The sequence below is a fragment of the Saimiri boliviensis genome, chromosome 2 (genome assembly GCF_048565385.1).
Source record: "Saimiri boliviensis isolate mSaiBol1 chromosome 2, mSaiBol1.pri, whole genome shotgun sequence".
NCBI lineage: Eukaryota > Metazoa > Chordata > Mammalia > Primates > Cebidae > Saimiri > Saimiri boliviensis.
In genome coordinates this window covers 179,912,227-179,932,921 of record NC_133450.1, presented here as the reverse complement: position 1 = coordinate 179,932,921, position 20,695 = coordinate 179,912,227, and the positions used below count along the sequence as shown (strand labels likewise).

At 38.0% G+C, this 20,695-nt stretch overlaps 1 protein-coding gene across 2 annotated transcripts in view; it reads right to left on the bottom strand.

The window, feature by feature from the left end:
* Positions 1-20,695, bottom strand: part of IFT74 (intraflagellar transport 74) — a 110,735-nt gene that overhangs the window by 13,268 nt on the left and 76,772 nt on the right. Inside the window, exons 14-16 of one of the 2 annotated variants that reach the window (XM_003939715.3) lie at positions 8,043-8,096; positions 5,237-5,334; positions 3,492-3,618 (exon numbers count right to left, since the gene is read on the bottom strand). In XM_003939715.3, coding sequence (XP_003939764.1) covers positions 3,492-3,618; positions 5,237-5,334; positions 8,043-8,096 — 279 coding nt within the window. Of the gene's footprint in view, positions 1-3,491; positions 3,729-5,236; positions 5,335-8,042; positions 8,097-20,695 lie in introns of those variants that run through there. The other variant, XM_074394949.1, reaches the window with a different exon arrangement.

Here is a 20,695-nt window from a genome sequence, read left to right as displayed (position 1 = left end):
TTTATTAAGAATGTAATTTCTCCAGTTGCTTGGCATATAGACATAAAAATAAAACTAAGGCAAACAAACTCTCAACAAATCTGGATGTAAAATAGGCTTAAATTTATGAAATAACAGCAATTGTATACCTACATCACCACTATTAATGCGATTAATAGCACTCAGTATGTGTTTATAGGTCCATAATCCCTTTTCTAAAACTCTTGGGAAGTTGTTTCAGAATGCAGAATTCTTTGGATTTTAGAAAAGTAATATAGCACATATACTAACGATTACATAACACCCACAACAGGGTCTGAGGGAATACCTTGTCGTCAAGTACACAAAAACCTCTGCAGCAAAAATCATAAATAGTCACACTAGGTAGGATAACTAAAAACTATAAGTAGCCTCATGTCAGTTCAGGTCAGGTTAGGCTTTGCTGCTAGTATCTTTTTAGATTTTGGGAATTCAGATAAAAGTATTATGGATCCATTCCTCCATTTCAAAGATCTTTCTTCAACATTCTTAAGTTAACAAATGTTAATTAGGTCTTCATTTCTCATTATCTCACTAACTATAGCAATTCCAGGTAGACAAAAACATCGCTAATTCAAAGCTGCCACACACTAGCATTAAAGAACACCCATAGTTAGAAGTCATTAGTTCACAAACCAAAGATTCCACACAAATTTTAACATGACTTTATCCTAGGCTCTTTATTTTATTTTATTTGAGATGGAGTTTCGCTCTTGTTACCCAGGCTGGAGTGCAATGGCACAATCTTGGCTCACTGCAACCTCCACCTCCTGGGTTCGGGCAATTCTCCCGCCTCAGCCTCCCGAGTAGCTGGGACTACAGGCGTACGCCACCATGCCCAGCTAATTTTTGTATTTTTAGTAGAGACAGGGTTTCATCATGTTGACCAGGATGGTCTCGATCTCTTGACCTTGTGATCCACCCGCCTTGGCCTCCCAAAGTGCTGGGATTATAGGCGTAAACCACCACAGCCGGCCATCCTGGGCTCTTTAAACTCAAATTTGCATATCTGTGCCTAAGCTCCACCTGTACCATTCCAATGGCAGCCAGCCATTAGCCACATGTGATTTTGGAGCACTTTTAAGTATGTCTAGCCCAGGTCAGGTGCAGTTGCTTATGCCTGTAATACCAACACCTTTGGAGGCCGAAGTGGGCAGATGGCTTGAGCCCAGGAGTCTGGGACCAGAATGGGAAACACAGTGAAACCTCATCTCTAGTGAAAACACAGAATATTAGCTAGGTATGGTGGTGTGTGCCTGCAGTCTCAGCTAGTTGGAGGCTGAGGTGAGAGAATCACCTGAGCCCAGGAAGTGAAGGCTACAGTGAGCTGTGATCATGCCACTGCACTTCAGCCTGGGCAATGAGAGTGAGACCCTATAAATAAATAAATAAATAAGGCTAGTCCTAATTGAAATGCCGTGAAGATAAAATACCTCTTTGATCATTTTTATGTAGCCAACATGTTAAAATAATATCTTAGATATACCAGTTTAAATAAAATATATTAGTAAAATTAATCTGTCTCTTTTTACTTTTTCAACATGGCTATTAGAAAATTTTAATCATGCCGGGCACGGTGGCTCAAGCCTGTAATCCCAGCACTTTGGGAGGCCGAGGTGGGTGGATCACGAGGTCAAGAGATCGAGACCATCCTGGTTAACATGGTGAAACCCCGTCTCTACTAAAAATACAAAAAATTAGCTGGGCATGGTGGCACGTGCCTGTAATCCCAGCTTCTCAGGAGGCTGAGGCAGGAGAATTGCCTGAACCCAGGAGGCGGAGGTTGCGGTGAGCCGAGATTGCGCCATTGCACTCCAGCCTGGGTAACAAGAGCGAAACTCCGTCTCAAAAAAAAAAAAAAAAGAAAATTTTAATCATATATATTATATATATATTGCCATTACATTTCTCTTGGACAGTGCTGCTCTAGTTGCACGCTAGGGAGCATGGCTGAAACGAATTAAAATTAAACATCATCTCTTGTTAACTATCCAAGACTGAGCTGGATATGTGCCCTATGTACTTCTGTTGCTCCTTATGCTTACTTCTGTCATAGCATTATTTCATTGTATCGTAACTGTCACTCCACCAGGTTGAACATTTCTTAAGGGAAACAGATTAGATTTTTTTTTTTTTTAAGTCACTTATACTGATAAAGATTCAATCCTTGACTAAACTAGCTAGGTTCCTCTGAGCTCTCTTTTCAACTAGGCCTCAACCACTGCCTATAAATGTTGCTGACTCTCAGCACAAATGATTTCAAGTACCACCTTCCACCCACATTAAAAGATTTAAACAGTTTCTAACAGCTCAAGTCTGCATCCCTAGGATGACCCTATTCCTGCTTAAAGTGCCTGCCAGAGAAAGGTGAAGGATGCCAAAAAAATGTACAATAATAAGCCCCTATCAGTCAACAGGCCCCTGACTACCCTTTCTTAGAGCATCCAGTTGTGAATCTTTCCTCAGTCCCTTTTAGATAATATGTATATTAGTCTATTTGCATAGCTATAAAGGAATACCTGAGACTAGGTAATTTATTTTTTAAAAAGACGTTTATTTGGCTCATGGTCCTACAGGCTGTACATGAAGCATGGTGCCAGCAACTGCTTCTGGTGAAGGCCTCAGGAAGTTAAACAGATCTCACATGAACTCACAGAGTGAGAACATACTTTTCGCAAGGATGACACTGATCCATTCATGAGAGATCCACCCCCATGATGCAAACATCTCCCACTAGGCCCACCTCCAACACTGGAGGTCACATTTCAACATAAGATTTGGAGGGGACAGAAAAATCCAAACCATATTTATATGCTTCTCCCACAACTCAGGAATATTTTTCTCAAGGATCTAAAAGCCATTCCAACAAAATGTAATCATCAGGAAAGTCAGGACCTCTGTCTGCTAGTCTGTGTATCAGCACAGCATCTTTTTTTTTTTTTTGAGATGGAGTCTGGCTCTGTCGCCCAGGCTAGGTGAAGTGGTGTGATATCTAGGCTCACTGCAACCTCCGCCTCCCAAGTTCAAGCGATTCTCCCGTCTCAGCCTCTTCAGTAGCTAGGACTACAGGCGTCTGCCACCACGCCCAGCTAATTGTATTTTTAGTGGAGATGAGGTTTCACCATGTTGGCCAGGCTAGTCTCAAATTCCTGACCTTGTGATCCACCCATCTAGGCCTCCCAAAGTGCTGGGATTACAGGCGTGAGCCACCGTGCTCAGCCTCAGCTTTGTTTATCTTTAACAATACCCAGAATATAGCGCAGGCATGAAACAAGTATTCAATAAATGTTGTTAAATCAATGACAGTATACAATATAATTCTAGCCAGCTGGTGAAAAAGCCACAAAAAATTCTGAGGCAACATGCAATCATAAATTATAGCCTCAGTCAACGAGGCTTTAAAAAAATCAAAGAGAATAACATTGATATATTTTTTTTAAAAAAGAACATTAAAATGTAGGTTGTTTTCTCACCTGAAGTCAAATTCCGAGCTGTACTTTGTGATTTCTGCACTTCAGTAGATTTAAAATTGAGGTCATCCTGCATCATCTTTAGTTCTTGATTGGTGATAAAGGATATCTGTTTCATACGATTTATATTCTGCATTTGCAGAGAAATCAAAATAGAAAAAAATTAAAATTGAGGTCATCCTGCATCATCTTTAGTTCTTGATTGGTGATAAAGGATATCTGTTTCATACGATTTATATTCTGCATTTGCAGAGAAATCAAAATAGAAAAAAAAAATCCATTGATTTCTCTCTTAATAAAACCCTTGGAAAATACTGTCAAAGGATGAGATGTTTTGTTTTTTGAGACAGAGTTTTGCTCTTGTCGCCCAGGCTGGAGTGCAATGGTTCCATCTCGGCTCACTGCAACCTCCCCCTCCTGGGTTCATGCAATTCTCCCACCTCAGCCTCCTGAGTAGCTGGGATTACAGGAGCCTGCAACGATGCCCAGCTAATTTTGTATTTTTAGTAGAGATGGGGTTTCCTCCATGTTGGTCAGGCTTCTGTCAAACTCCCAACCTCAGGTGATCCACCTGCCTTGGCCTCCCAAAGTGCTGGGATTACAGGGGTGAGCCACCACGCCCAGCCAAGGATAATATGTTTTGATTAGGTAATTTGTTTTTGAAATACACCATTCAACTTACATGTTTTATAGAAAATGAGATTCAAAATTGGGTTTTCTCAATAAAGACAGACCATAAATTCATAATTGTGGTTTTTTTTTCTATTTCCTTTATTTCACTGTAGAAAAAAATTCAACTACACTATTTTAGGAACTGGCTGGAGTCTTTTATTTGTCTTTTTTTTTTGAGACAGTCCCGCCCTGTCCCCAGGCTGGAGTGCAGTGGTGCATATCCTTGTATGCATATCCTTCAGCTCAGAAAATCAACTTTTTTTTTTTTGAGACAGAGTCTCACTCTGTTGCCAAGGCTGGAGTGTAGTGGTGTGATCTCGGCTTACTGCAACCTCCGCCACCCAGATTCAAGTGATTCTCCTGCCTCAGCCTCCCCAGTAGCTGGGACAACAGGCACGTGCTACCACGCCCAGCTAATTCTTATATTTTTAGTAGAGATGAGGTTTCACCATGTTGGCCAGGGTGATCTTGATCACTCAACTTCGTGATCTGCCTGCCTAAGCCTCCCAAAGTGCTGAGATTATAGGCGTGAGCTACCGCACCTGGCCTGGAGTCTTAAAACACTAAGAATATTGAAAAGAGACCGTGCATTTTTCCTTCCATGGTACTATACATAGTAGATGCCCAAGAAACATTTTTTGATAATTTGAGATACCCATTACATATACATACAAGAAAAGAATCCTTTTTATTTACAATAAAATTTACAGTATAAAAATATATTAACATGTTCTAACATGTCTAGGCTTTGAAATTATCTGTGCAAATGTTACTTTCAAAAGTTCAGACAGATTAACAATGGAAGAAGATCATAATAATTAGTCTGAATTAGTGCTTCATTTACTGCTGAATATTGATATTATACATGTCACCCTTTTTATCTAGTGCCCTAATTAGCTGACATTTTGCTAGAGTGATAAAAAATTAATAGCTGAAATAGTAACAAGGGAGGGAATTTAAAGGAAGCAATTAAATAAGAAGACATAATAGTGGGTCACTCCATGTTTTGAGCTGCATTTGGAAAGTCAATCACAGCAAAAATAAAGCGGACACCAAGACAGGCACATGGTACTTACTCGACTACAGTGCTCCAAGAGTGCAACAATGCTGGCTTCTATCTGCGCCTTTCGTTCCAGTTCCTGATTCTTTGTTTCCTCAAAAGTCTCAATAAAAGCTGACAATTGGAAAACATAACAGAGGTTACTGTTGGTAAGGGTTAACACTATAGAAACTCTGATTTGTAGGTCTTAAGAGTGTTTTTTAGAAATTTTAAGCTACAACCGTTTAATTTGTTATTAACCCAAAGGTAGTTAGTTATTCAATAAGAATTTCACATACTTTCAAACTGCCTAACTTCTGTGACCTTGATATAAGTAAATCACAAAGTTATAAATATACAGTCAAAAGAAATAGCTAATAAAATGACAATCAGAAGAACTCTGCTTTTATAAGGATCTCCTTTGATACATCAATAAGTATTAATACTCTGGCTACTAACTTTATTTCTAAAATTTCCATTGCTGAATACCTATTTTATCTGAAAATGAGTATTTTATTTATAATGCTGAATTAATTTCAACTAAATAAATTCAATAATTTATTCAGATTGTAAATATTCTAGGAAATCATCTTTTTACTTGTTTAATATAGAACCAGCTCTTATTTACATTTTCAAGTATTTCTATGGAGTGTCTAAAAAACAGAAACTTTCAGTCAAAATAATTTTATTGACAGCATGAAATAAATGTCAATAGCTTGCCTTCTGTAATGGATTTCCATTATCCTTTTTCCTTATACTTAGTATATATATATTTTTTTTTTGAGATGGAGTTTCGCTCTTGTTACCCAGGCTGGAGTGCAATGGCACGATCTCGGCTCATCGCAACCTCCGCCTCCTGGGCTCAGGCAATTCTCCTACCTCAGCCTCCTGAGTAGCTGGGATTACAGGCACGCGCCACCACGCCCAGCTAGTTTTTTGTATTTTTAGTAGAGACGGGGTTTCACCATGTTGACCAGGATGGTCTCGATCTCTCGACCTCGTGATCCACCCGCCTCGGCCTCCCAAAGTGCTGGGATTACAGGCTTGAGCCACCGCGCCCGGCCTATACTTAGTATATTTTTAAACTGAAACAGTCTTTCAACAAAACATTATTTAAATATAGTGGTAGAGGACCATAATCGACAGTTTTTATAAAACTGAATTTTTTTTTTTTTTTGAGACAAAGTCTTGCTGTATCCCCCAGGCTGGAGTGCAGTGGCTGAATTTCAGCTCACTGCAACCACAGCCTCCTGAACTGAAGCGATTCTTCTGCCTCTGCCTCCCGAGTAGCTGAGACTATAGGCACATGCCACCACATTCGACTAACTTTTTGTATTTTTAGTAGAGACAGGGTTTCACTGTGTTAGCCAAGATGGTCTTGATCTCCTGACCTTGTGGTCCACCCATCTTGGCCTCCCAAATAATAACTGAATTTTCTTTAATGTCCTGCTTCAGCATTCATACAGGTCTTATGTGTGAATATCCTGCTTTTATAACCTGCTGATCATACATTAAGCAACTATATGAGATTTTTATATATACAAAGGCATAAATGAACATTGTTTTTCAGGGGTTATTTTTTTAAGGAAAACACACCATAATACATAGAAAGAAATTTGAGATACATGACCTTCTATCTTAAGATTCTGTATTATAGGAATCCTTTCAATTCATTCAGTAAACTTTCATCAAATGAAAATTTGTTGACACTTAAGTGCCAGATACCATACCAGGTAGTATCTAGTAATTTGCAATACTGTGGTGTCATGACACATTGTTCCTTGATTTCACACCTTTCTCCTTTACCAAAAAACTTAAAAAAAATTTTTTTTGAGATAATTTTTGGTATTTGCTGACATGTTAAAGAAATCTTGGTAAACAGTGAAATAAGAGCTGACAATTACTGTTTCATATACAGCATGCCTCCATGAAGGTAACTATTGACATAAGACCTAGATGAGATTCTAGCACTTTGCTAGAATTCAGATTCTAGCAAAATGATAAAAGGAAACCAGTAATAACACATGCCAATTTTTTAAAAAAGCATAAATATGTAACATAAGTTTAAGTCAAAATCAATTTATAAAGTCAGGCTGAGTCACTTTTTTAAATGAATCAAAAACTGAAACAAAAGGCGACTAAAATTACAGCTGGTAATAGAACAAAGTGACGATATCTGACATAAGGGCTAATAAATGAGATAAGCATTATGGAAAGCTAAAAATAAAAGTGAAAGATACTAAAGGTGAATATCCTAAAACATGTAAAAGAGAACATTCAATCAATAAATGGTCCATAGCATCAGTCCCTAACCATTTTGGCACCAGGGACCATGGAAGACAATTTTTCTATGGAACAGAGCCAGGGAGCAGATGTGGGTTATGGTTCTGGGATGAAACTGTTGCACCTCAGATCATCAGGCATTAGTTAGATTCTCATAAGGAAAGTGCAACCTAGGTCCCTCGCAAGCCATGGAGTTCACACTCCTCTGAGAATCCAATGCTGCTATAGATCAGCAATCTAACTGGTATGCAGCCTGGTTCCTAATGGTCTGCAGCCTGGGGGCTGGGGACTCCTGGTCTGTAGGCTTCCTCTACACAGACTTCGAAGTACTAGCTTTAGAATCTAGCCCCAGTGTATAGACACTATTATATATCTTTTTAGAATTTTCCACCCATCTCTAAATTACGCTAGAAATTATTCTTCAAGGCAAAATGCTTTGAATGCCTACACTTGTGCATTTATTAGCCATTATAGCTGCCTAAAATGAGGTCTCTGATTTGGCATAAATGAACATCAATCTGAAAATATAATATTTTTGTATCTATATGAATATCACTTACTGTCCATATTTTCCTCCCTTTTTCTTAGCTCCTTGTATTTCTGGTTCATTTCACCTATGAGAGATATAAAATACAACATTAATTTCAAAAATTCCACATACAGTACTCTAAATTAAAAATATCTCTTTGGTTCTCTCTATGCCGTTAGTCATTGACTACTCAATGTTTTCTATTAGGTGAAATTCTTTTTCATTGACTTACAGAGACTTTTAAAGTAGACATATGCATGTGCCTTGAATATGTGGAAAAAAAAGATTTGATTGGAAAGGACTTGAAGGCTTTCCGTTCCAAACATGGGGCTATTCAACCTACACATGTATGGGTGCTGAGAAACGTAAGTTCCCAAGAAAGTCCATTCCATCTCTGAAAGATTACCAGCAAGACAGCAGAGTAGCTTCACTCATGGAGTTTATACATCATTAATTAAAATGAAAAGGTACTAAGTGCCATCATAGAAAAAACAAAAGATGCTATAGGAGCACACAGCAAGGGCAACTAAGCTAGTTGAGGGTTAACGAGAGTTTCCCCAAATAAGTAATATTCAAGTTGCATTATAAAGAATAGGAGTTACCTGGCCAAAATACAGAAGCTGCAATGTCAAAGCATTAGCAGTAAGAAGTTTCAAAGTGAGGATGAATATGGTAGCATAAGGAACTGAGGGAGTGGTACGGCCAAGGCAGAGAATGAAGTGAAAAAGTGTCACAAAGATAAGGCAAATTATAAAGCACCTTATAAGATCCATGTTAAAGAGTTTGGACTTTCTCGACTGGGCACAATGGCTCACACCTGTAATCCCAGATTTTGGGAGGCTGAGGCAGGTGGACTACGAAGTCAGGAGTTCAAGACCAGCCTGGCCAAAATGGTGAAACCCTGTCTCTACTAAAAATACAAAAATTAGCCAGGTGTGGTGGCATGAGCCTGTAATCCCAGCTACTCAGAAGGCTGAGGCAGAGAATTGCTTAAACCTGGGAGGCAGAGGTTGCTGTGAGCAGAGATCTGGCCACTGTACTCCAGCCTGGGTGACAGAATGAGACTCTGTCTCAAAAAAAAAAAAAAAAAAAAAAAGGTTTGAACTATATAGCAGGAGTGGCAGGGAACAAACCTCTCCAACACCAAACTGAGGAAAGAAGTGGTTTTTTATTCGGCCAGGAGCCGCAGCAGGCAATAGCCTCATTCACTGAGCTCCCCGAGCTGCAGCTTCTCTCCCCTTTTATAGGCTTACAATGCTAAAGGAGAAACTGAGGCAGAACTATGTTATTGTCCATTTGCTGGACGTCCGACCTTACAATCTTTTGTTTTCAATGATTTGCTAATTCACAGGCAGCGCAAGAAGGGACCAGCAAGGGAGAGGGGCTTACAGAGACAAGACAAAAGCAACAAGCTGTTTATTGGCAGAGGTGTTTCCAGGAGAGAACCTGGTCTGTGGAGACATGGGGGCGTGAACCAGTGCCAGGCTCCAGCCGGCAGAGGCAGAGATAGCATTCATTTGCAGCTCTTTCAAGGTTAACAGATAGCAGAGACGCTGGGAACAAAAGAGGGAGTTTCCCAGCTCTTTGATATTTTATTTCATTTTTTTTTTCCTTCTTCACTCTCCTTCCCATCTGGAAAGCAGGGAAGATGTGAAATTGTAGGAGGCGAGGGGGTCTCCCCTCTCAGGACTTTCTCCTAAGGACAATTACTAAATACTTTTGAGCAGGGAAATGAAATAATACATTTACATTTTTGAAAAATATATCTGATCTGAAGAATAAAAGAGAAGTAAGATTGGAGGCAATAAAACTAGTTAGAAAGTTGTCACAATAATCTTGATGAAAGATGAAAGCTGCCTAGAGTAGACTGGTGGTAATTAGGACAGAAGGTAGTGAATTATTATTTGTGACATTTAAGAGCCTGAGTGAATGGATTTTGGTGAGGGTTAAACAGGGAGGAATCAAGTATGATTCCCAGGCTTCTGACTTGGGCATCTGAGAAAATGGCAGCATGATTAACCTACATAAGGAAAAAGCTGAGATCAAGAGTTGCTTACAGCAGTTTTGGGCATGTTGATTTTAATAGACATGAAAAGCACATCTAAAGGGACAAAAATCCAAGGCTCAGAAAAATGAATGAATTCTGCCATTTTTAGCCTCACAAAGGGACCATTAGTAGGAGAGGATCATGACTATTTTATGACAATACGATTTCACTGTAACAAAAACTGAGCTATGAAGGAACATGGCTGCTGCCTTCTGTAGAGAAAGCAGAGACATGAACCTCCATCTGTGCATATACTTGCTTGGTTTTAAGTGAATTATGGAACACAAGGGTGATGGCAGTCACAGACCAGGATTAGCAAACAGCTTTTCTGCCTTCTGGTCTAAAAAGTTTTCTGAAATTCACTGATGACAACACTGATACTGAGAAAATCTTGTGTCCACGACACTGGAACCACTCAGATAAGGCTCTAGATGCATTAGCAACTTTACTGAACTACTACTCAGTTCAAATTATCAATGATGGTCTCAAAACACACTAATGCACTATGATTAACTGTGAAGAGGAAGCAAGAGGTAATCTGTTATTAATTAAACTGTGTGTGTGTGTGTGTGTGTCACACACATTGTAAAAATATACTACAGACAGATTTTTGAGTGGGAAACAGAAAGAGTTGGAGTTTGTAGCACACATGATCTGAGATACCCTTATAGGAGAAAGATGCACATGTAACCATTATATTGCACATATGAAGTGGCAGAAAAGCTACTATCTTCTGAACCTGCCATGGCCCATGTTTCTAAGAAAGTCCTAGTTCCTTGTTCTGGCTTTAAGTTACACTCTTGGGAGACTGGTCAGGCATTAAGGGATTAGGAGGGAGGCCGGGATCCTGGACTTCACAAGGATATAACTACCATCTTACCTTTCTTCTTTTAATCTTAAGAGAATTCCTACACATGATGTTGCCAGTTTCTCATTTTGCTTTTAGACCCCACAACACTGTAATGAGGCTTTTCCTTCTCCTATTCTAATGAAATTGTTCTCAGTAAAATTATACGACTCCTTAATGATCAAATCCAAAGGGCAGTTTTCAGTTACCTTACTCTGCAATATTTGACACTATTGATACAACCTTTCAAATTTCTCTGATTTCCTTTATGTTTTATTTTTGCTTTTTGGGGGGATGGGATGGCAGAGCTTCTCTGGCTTTTTTTACTCTCAGATCATTATTTTTCTGTCTTTTCTTCATGGGTCTGCTTTCTTCTTCATTTAAATTCTGAGTTCTATTCTTAATGAACTTCTAATGCTTTATTATATGCATGGCGATTGCATACATTCTTGTGATTTAAGAACTCTCAAATTTAATCTTTTCTCTGATTTTTAGATTCTTTCATCTAAATGTTTACTATATATATTCATTTGGAAACAATGTCAGGACATCCGAAAACTCAGTATATTCATAATTAAACTCATACTTTCCCTTTTTTATTCCTTACTACATTTGGCTGTCCTCACCATCCATTCATCATTCAAGTCAGAAACCTGAGAGGAGACTCCACCCGCCTTCCCTCCTCAAATTCATCCTCCTAGTTGCCAACAGACTGAGCGGGAAGACATAGCTGGTTAACATTCACAGCTGCCAGCTGGCCAGCTGGATTAGATGGGACAGAGCTCCCACATAGCTCAGCAGACACCCAAGCTTCATAAGACTTCTTCCAATGTCACTGTTGTTAAGAAGGAGAGTGGTCAGAGCAATAGTGAACTTCTCTATTTTGTGGTTTCACGGTGAAGGATTAATATCTGAGTTGCCCATAAAGGCCATGTAGATGTAGGCAGTCCTAAGGTAGGGTAAAACATAATGGTTGATACCAAATCTATCCTTAGATTCCATATTACAGTGCAGGACAAGATTGTAGATGGAAGGAAGCAAAATCAGTGTTATCACAATGAAATTGCAAGCAGGTAAGCAGAAGGGTCTAATGTAGTAGAATCAACAATGAGGAGACCAAGGGAGAGGGAAAGGGACACAATGGTTTAAGAAAGGTAATTCTGGAGATATTCTTGAATTCAGAGCATTTGATGTGAGCACAGTTCTATACTCAGTTATTTATTTCATATAAATTTACTGATTATTTACTATGTGCCAGATAATGTAACAGGTGTTGGGATATCAAACGGAGTAAGATAGTTTCCACCCTATTCTCAAAGGGCGTACATTTCATTAGGTGTACAAAAACAAAAATTTACAATGCAATACAAGTGATCTAACAGGTATGTATGATGTGCCGTGGTAGCCAGATGCGTGAAAATAGTTCAGGAGGACTTTACACAGGAATTATCATCCGGCAAGGTACCTTATCAGGTAACATGGGAATTTAAAAAAAAAAAGAATAAAATATTTTCCTTTAAAGAATGTATACTCTAATAAGAAAAGTACACAAAAATTTATACTATAAATTCAGGCTTTTTCTCCCCTCAAGTAGGAAAGAAGAAGAAATGAGTATGTAGTGTTACAAAACGACTGGGGCTACAGTAGAAAGGACATCGTTGCTTTTTGATAATCTCTGCTATAGTCAGCAGTGGAGTAAGGAAGATAGACTCTTCTTCCACTGCCAATAAGCTGAGCACCACCACAACTACCTCTGTCCTCACTGCAAGGAATTTCACCCAACACTTTTACTTCTCTGGCATCAAATGATATTCTCCTGACTCAGGCTTTATAGGCTTTTATGCTCTGAGAAGTAGTTCTGCCCCTACAGAAGGTCTGCTTAAGATTTCCAAAATACACAGCTATTTTAATCTTCTCTCCTGATCAATATACAACAAGGCATGGACTAGTGACTCCCCTGGCCTCAAGGCTCCCAACTCAGCAAAACCTATTGATTTTGGAGTTGAAAGGTCAACAACAAACAAAATCAGGTAGACGGGGCAAGACTTTTGCACATCCAGACTGTTTCTTAGCACTTGGGGTACTTGTGAAATAGGTAGTCTCCCAGTTTCTTCCTTTCTTCCTTCCTTCTTCACTCCTTCCCTCCCTCCCTCCCTTCCTTCCTTCTTCCTTCCTTCCTTCCTCCTTCCCTTCCTCCCTTTCTTCCTTCCTCCCTCCCCACCTTTTTTTTTGAGACAGGGTCTCATTCTGTCACCCAGGCTAGAGTACAATGGTTCCAGATGGGCTCACTGCAAGCTCCACCTCCCAGGTTCAAGCGACTCTCCCACGTTAGCCTCCCAGGTAGCTGGGACTACAGGCATGTGCCACGACACCTGGCTAATTTTTGTGTTTTTAGTAGAGATGGGGTTTTACCATGTTCACCAAGCTGGTCTCAAACTTCTGACCTCAAGTGATCCACCACACCTCAGCCTCCCAGAGTGTTGGGATTATAGGCATAACAAGCCACCGCATGTGGCCTCAGTACCTCCTATGTTTTATTATGTGTCATGGTTTCTATCTCTATTATCATTCTGGTCACTCTAGTATGAATGAGCTCTTGTTTTTCTCTATCCCTTTCAACATATTATGCCAAGAAACTTAGGGTTCCAAGAAGACCATCACTCCCCATAGTCTATATAACCATTTTTTGTTATGTAATCTAGAATTTCAGCTGTTTTCAAGCCTGTATCACATTAATTCATATTGCATTGTTATAAAACCCCTTCTAACATTTTCACATATTTTAGTAGCCAGAACACTTTCTCCTCCCTGACTCCTATTTCAATTTTAATTAGTTGTGGGGTCTATAAAATTCCATCTTTTTGTATTCAGTCCTTCTCTCCCATCTACTTTTTACATACCATTATTACAGTAAGCAGCATGTTAGTAATATGCTAAGGATGAAAACTTTTATAATGATCTACTTCCATTTTGTAAATAAGTGGGAAATAACAAAAATCTTCATAATTCTCTTAATAACGTTTTCTTTTTTTCTAGCTTACTTTATTGTAAGAATACAGCATGTAATACACACAGAATCTGTGTTAATCCACTGTTTATGTTATTGGTAAGGCTTCCATCCAACAGTAGACTATTACGTTTTTATGGAGTCAAAAGTTACACACGGATTTTTGACTGCATGGTGCACTCAGTTCCCCAATCCCAATGCTGTCTTGAAGGGTCAACTATATTTTAAGTTTTAACAGAAAAGTTTCCCTACAGCTATGCAAACAAGGTCAGATAATTCTGTTTCTAAAGCAGGAGGCACTTTAAAAACTGTAATTATACTTTTTATATATTGTATAAATTGTACAATTTTTATTAATTATCTAATTATATAGAACAAAAGGACTATGTAGAAGTTTGTTCCAATAGCGTACTGCATGTAAAATCATATAGTATAATTGGTGGTACTTGGCATGTACTAAACATAAGGTCCTTAATCATTTTCTAAAGTAGCAGTTATCAAACTTTAACATGAATCAGAATCACCAGGAGGACTTGCTGAAATACAAATTGCTAAGCACTCTCAGGGTTTCCAATTCAATAAGTCTGGGATAGAGTCCAAGAATTTGCATTACTAACAAGTTTCAGATGGTGGCGATGATCCTGGTGTAGACATAACATCACCATTTTAATGAAAGATACAAATAATAAACAATTTCTAGATTGAACAAAAATAATTCATTCTTCTTCAGCAGACGTATGTTGAAAAACCACAGAATAGCAATGGATGGATGCCATTTGAAATCTCAGATACCAGAAAATAAACCACTTTGCAATTAAATCGGATATTTTGTATATACTGAAGGAAATACTGAGGGGAAAATACTTTCTAATGTATGCTTTGGGAAAAATAACTGGAGTAAAGTAATTCAACTTTCCTTTTATAAATTAACAGCATTAATAACAGTCACTAATTAATATTTATGAGCATATTTTAAATTGACTGCTATTGTGAATGTGTTTTGTGTACATATTTACATACAAAACACACTCATCTAATCCTCACAATAACCCTAAGATGCAGGTACTGTAATTATCTCCATTTTAAAGAAAAAAAAAAACTAAGATACAGTCAGATTAAATAGCATAAACGGCATGTCCAAGATCAAACAGCACAGCCTGTCTAGTAACAGGACACGTGCTTTTAAACAAAATGATTACGTCTTTAACCTTCTTCATTTTACCCTCCATAATTAAGGTTAAAAAAAAAATGTCCTAATGTAGGCTTTAGAACTCTGGGTATCAAGAAGTATACTACAGACAAACCAAAGTATCATATTTTGTATTTTTACTACTTTTGAATGATACGTATAAATTACACAGAAAGTTACAATGAATTAATTCAGAATTTAGGACAGTAATCCAATATTCCTATAGCATTCTGTGTACATTTCTATTATGATGTATTTACCACATTGTAGCAACTAGTTATTTGTATGTCTCACATGGTATATTAATCATCGCATGATATTTGGTTTTAGAATCAAATCCACATTTGGGAAAATACTTGAATCTGCAAAGTAATAATTTTTGGTAAGTAATAATGCCCAATAATCCCTCCTGCAGAGACATATGACAGTGACTGTACTTTGTTAACTCTGTTAATTCTACTGCGTATATATTAACAGATGTTCAGAAAATCAGCCCCACCTTGTGGATCACAGTAGTACTACAAATTCAGGCCTAACTGTCAAAACTGTAGAACTGTCAGTGATGTGTACATTATCTTGACTGACAAAAACTAAAAAACTTACCATAGCTAGCACTGGTAAGGAACCACCTTCACATACTGCTTTTGGTTGTATAACACGATACAACCTTTTCTGGGAAGAAATTTTCAAACCAGTAAAAATTGTAAATATAAATAATATTCTATTCAAAATTTCACTTCTAGAAATTTATTATGTAGAAATAGACAAGTTAATAAACATGAATGCACTGGTACAGCACTGCTCTTAGGAGTTAAAAATTAGAAACTATGTAAATATCAATGTGGATACAATGAATCCTATGTAACAACAATCATGGAGGTAGCTAATGGTTGTCAGAAGTGCTTAATATATACCAGGGACCTATTTTTTTTTTTTTTTTTTGAAACAAGGTCTCACTTTGTGATCCAGGCTGGAGTGCAGTGGCGTGATTTTGGCTCACTACAGCCTCAACCTCCCAGGTTCAAGTAATCCTCCTGCCTCAGCAAGTAGCTGGGACTACAAGCCAAGTGCACATCACCACGCCTGGCTAATTTTTGTATTTCTTTTTTTTTTTTTTTTTTGTAGAGATAGGTTTTCGCCCTGTTGCCCAGGCAGGTTTCGAGCTTCTGAGCTCAAGCAATCTACCCACCTAGGCCTCCCAAAGTGCTAGGATTACAGCGTGAGCCACTATAACTGGACAAGGTACCATTCTTAAGACTGACTTTAGTGCCCTAACATTGACCACTATGGTATACCACTCTCAGAATAAAGTATACATCCTCATAGAGAAGAATGTGTACTATATAGTTAAATGAAAAGCCTCAAGCTCAGAAGAACTGTATATTAGTATTAGTCCATTTAAAAATATGTTTGTAAATGTATTTTTAAAAGTCTAAAAGCCTAAACATCAAACTGTAAACCATGATTAACTCTGAAGACTTGGATGAGGAGAAAGGAAATGACTTTTTACTTTATATACTTTTTGACTGCTTGCATTTTCATGTTAAACACATGCCAGATTCATATCTAAAATTACAATTAAAAAATAAGTTAATCTGAACCTTTAAAATAATTTTAAGGACTTTTTTTTTAAAAGCTGGAAAGGATGACCTCCTATGCGCTGAGGCTAATTGCCCAGTTAATGGAAGCACATGAAGATGGTCATTTAAGGCAAAACACACACACACACACACACACACACACATTTTTTAAAAATCAGTAAAATGATGTATCTTACAGGTGCTTCAACACTCAGAAATTCTAGGTAAGTAAGGTTTATGATTGTCATTTCTTGGTAGAGATGGCAGGTTGAACACGCACATCTAATTGTGATCCTCCCCCAAACCCCACTAAAACTATAGCAAAAAAATTTTTTAAAGGTATAAATTTTCCAGGGTATCAAAATAGGAGATAATAACAATAAAATTTTGGAAGCTAAGGTTGGGCATAATGGCTCAGGCCTGTAATTCTGGCACTTTGGGAGGCTGACGCGGGCAGATCATGAGGTCAAGAGATCGAGACCATCCTGGCCAACATGGTGAAACACTGTTTCTACTAAAAATACAAAATTGAGCTGGGCGTGGTGGCACATGCCTGTAGTCCCAGCTGCTCGGGAGGCTGAGGCAGAAGAATTGCATGAATCCAGGAGGTGGAGGTTGCAGTGAGCCAAGATCGAGCCGAACTCCAGCTTGGTGACAGATCAAGACTCCATCTCAAACAAACAAACAAACAAAAAACTGGAAGCTGAAAGCAGATGGACAACTGGAAACTGACTTAGCGGACTTGAGAAAGTCTAAATCTAAGCCAGCACTGTGTAAAGCTTAGAACTACCATGATTTCAAAAGACTCAGTATTTCTGCATAGAAGACTGATCCCTTTTTTGTGCTTCGTGAAAAGACTTTGAGATGTCTTATAATAGTAATGCTGTTCTTTATAGAATTTACTTAATTTAAGGGAATACATTAATAAGAGTAAAACACCAGGCACAATGGCTCACATTTGTAATCCCAACACTTTGAGAGGCTGAGGCAGAAGCACTGCTAGAGCGAAGCACGTTGACATCAGCCTGGGCAACAGAGCAAAACTCTGTCTCTACAAAAAAGTTTTTAACAATTAGCTGGGCATGGTGGTGTGTGCCTATAGTCCTAGCTACTCAGGAGTTTATTTCATTTCATTTCATTTCATTTCATTTTACTTTATTTAGCTAAGGCAAGAGGATCACTTGAACCCTGGAGTTTGAGGCTGTAGTGGGCTATGATGTCACACCACTGTACTCCAGCCTGGGTGACAGAAAGACCCTTTCTCGTCAAAAAAAAAAAAAAAAAAAGAATTCAGTACGGGCTTGATTTGAGCTAAGTGGACTAAGAAACTATTTACTTTGAAGAAGTTTAATATAAGATATAAACTCTCAAGTATTAATTTGTAGTAAGAATAAAATATTTTATTAATCAACAGCTTCCTTAATAAAAACAATCTGGGCACAGTAACATGGGCCTGAGTTCCAGTTACTTGAAAGGCTGAGGCAGGAGGACTGCTTGAACCTAGGAATTCAAGGCCACAGTGAGCTATGATCATGCCTATAAATTGTCACTGTACTCTAGCCTGGCCAACACAGCAAAATTCATCTGTGTTTTTTTTAAACAAGTTACTTGGCTATATGTTAGAAGTAAGTCTTTAAGATGAAAAGATCCTTATTAAAAACAGTATCCTTTGTTGAGTGAAAATATAAGCTACTATTGTCCACTTGGTATTCTTCTTTACTCAGAGCAACGATACTTCTATTACTTTCCCTTGCTTGTCCAAAAGCAACATTTTAAAAAGCAATAATTAAGCAAATATGCAATTGTTGGCACTTCAACTGAGAACGGCAAACTCAGGATGGGTTCAGGCATTTTGGAAAGTAGCATGGTATCTGCCAGTAACACTCCACTTTACTAATGATGCAGTTTATAGCCAAATACTGACCATATGACTTTCACTAGAGCTATTTCTCATTGTTTCTAGTTAGCACACACAACATAAATTCCTTCCCTACTAAAATATAGAACAATGTACGCCTTTTTTTTTTTTAGATGAAGTCTTGCTCTGTGGCCCAGGCTGGAGTACAGTGACACGATTTCGGTTCATTGCAATCTCTGCCTCCTAGATTTAAGTGATTCTCTTGCCCCAGCCCCCTGAGGAGCTGGGATTACAAGCATGCGCCACTACACCCCGCTAATTTTTTGTATATTCAGTAGAGACAGGGTTTCACCATGTTGGTCAGGGTGGTCTTGAACTCCTGACCTCAGGTGATCCACTCCCCCCTTGGCGTGCCAAAATGCTGGGATTACAGGCATAAGCCACCACACCTGGCTGAACAGTGTATACATTTAAACCCAAATAAATTTGGAACCATTATAACAAAATTACCTGGTCCATCAATACAGAAAACCAATATAAGTGCTGCCTAGCAAATATTTAATATCACAGAATCAAATCTCCTAGCAGTTAAAAAAAATAACATCTAATTATAACAAAAATTTTCTGTTATGAGATTATTTTTGAAAATCACTCACAAGACCAAGGAATGATTCGACAGCCATGAAGCTCTTCTAAAACTGGTCAAAAGTCTAAGTATAAGCTCAAGCGTGTTACTGGTCAAAAGTCTAAGTATTTTCTCTGCTTTAATTTAGATTGCCAGAGTAAAAAAGGCTAAAAGGCTTAATATCACACAGTAAACCATAATGACCTCTGAAGACTTGTATGAGTGAGAGGAGAAAGGAGATGACTCTTTACTTCATATTAATACATTTTTATACTGCTTGAATGTTTCACATTAAAAACATACCAGATTCATACACAAAAATCACAATTTAATACATTAATCTGAAGCTTTAAAATTACTAATTACTAATTTAGTGAAAATTTTTTTTGAAATTCAGCATCACAAGACAATAAAGGTTTTCATAGAGTAGCCAAATAACTGCTAACTGATTTTATTTAGTTAACTTTGAGACATAATTATTCAATGTAATTTTTGGTAAATTATAACATTAAGGACTTAATTCATTTTATTAAGGACTTAATAAAATGAATAAATATGATGTATTTGAGAAAGTTGTAAAACAACAAGGTCACCATTAATACCTAGCAGAGAACACAACTGTACCTAACTCAATTTCTAAGGATGCCTTTGAATTTAGAATGAATTACATAAATATTTCAAAGTTTATGTGAAAACTGAAAGGTTGGATTACTTCCTGAAAAAAGCCAGACATATATAAACATCATTTATGGTTTATGTGCTTTCCTAAACAGAAAACCCACAATGCAAAAGGTGGTCTACTTGGATTATACACAGATGCTGTTAATAGAAGCCAGGTAGCATCTAAGAAATGAATAAAATGAGCCAAAGAGAAAATAAAGCCAGGGGGGCAGAACTACATATGAACTAGAAAGACAAAGCAATCTGATTATTATTGCTATCCTAAGGAACAGAGCATCTATAATCATGAGTCAAGGTGAGAAATGGATATAAATAAGCATCCACCACTTTATTGGAAAACATAATCCAAGGTAGGAATCCTCTGGAAAATAATAAAACCTTTGCAGTCAAGCTCTCTCTGGGGAACAATGCATACCTACATCCTAAACCTAGAGAGCCCAAAGAAGTAGCCAGAGCCCGGTTTTTGTTTTTCTTTGAAATGAAGTCTCACTCTGGTGCCCAGGCTGTGGTGCAGTGCAATTCTCCTGCCTCAGCCTCCCAAGTAGCTGAGACTACAAGCGTACGCCACCACGCCCAGCTAATTTTTTGTATTTTAGTAGAGATGGGATTTCACTGTATTGCCCAGGCTGGTCTCAAACTCCTGAGCTCAGGCAATCCGCCTGCCTTGGCCTCCCAAAGTGCTGGGATTACAGGTGTGAGCCACCATGCCCGGCCCAGAGCCCAATTTTTACCTTTAGTTCATTCCACAATTATTTTTCTGCTAAAATGTGAATTATTTAGTTCATTTCACAAACATTTAATGAGTATGTATTTTCCCATACATCGTATTGATGAAAGAGGTTACCAAAAT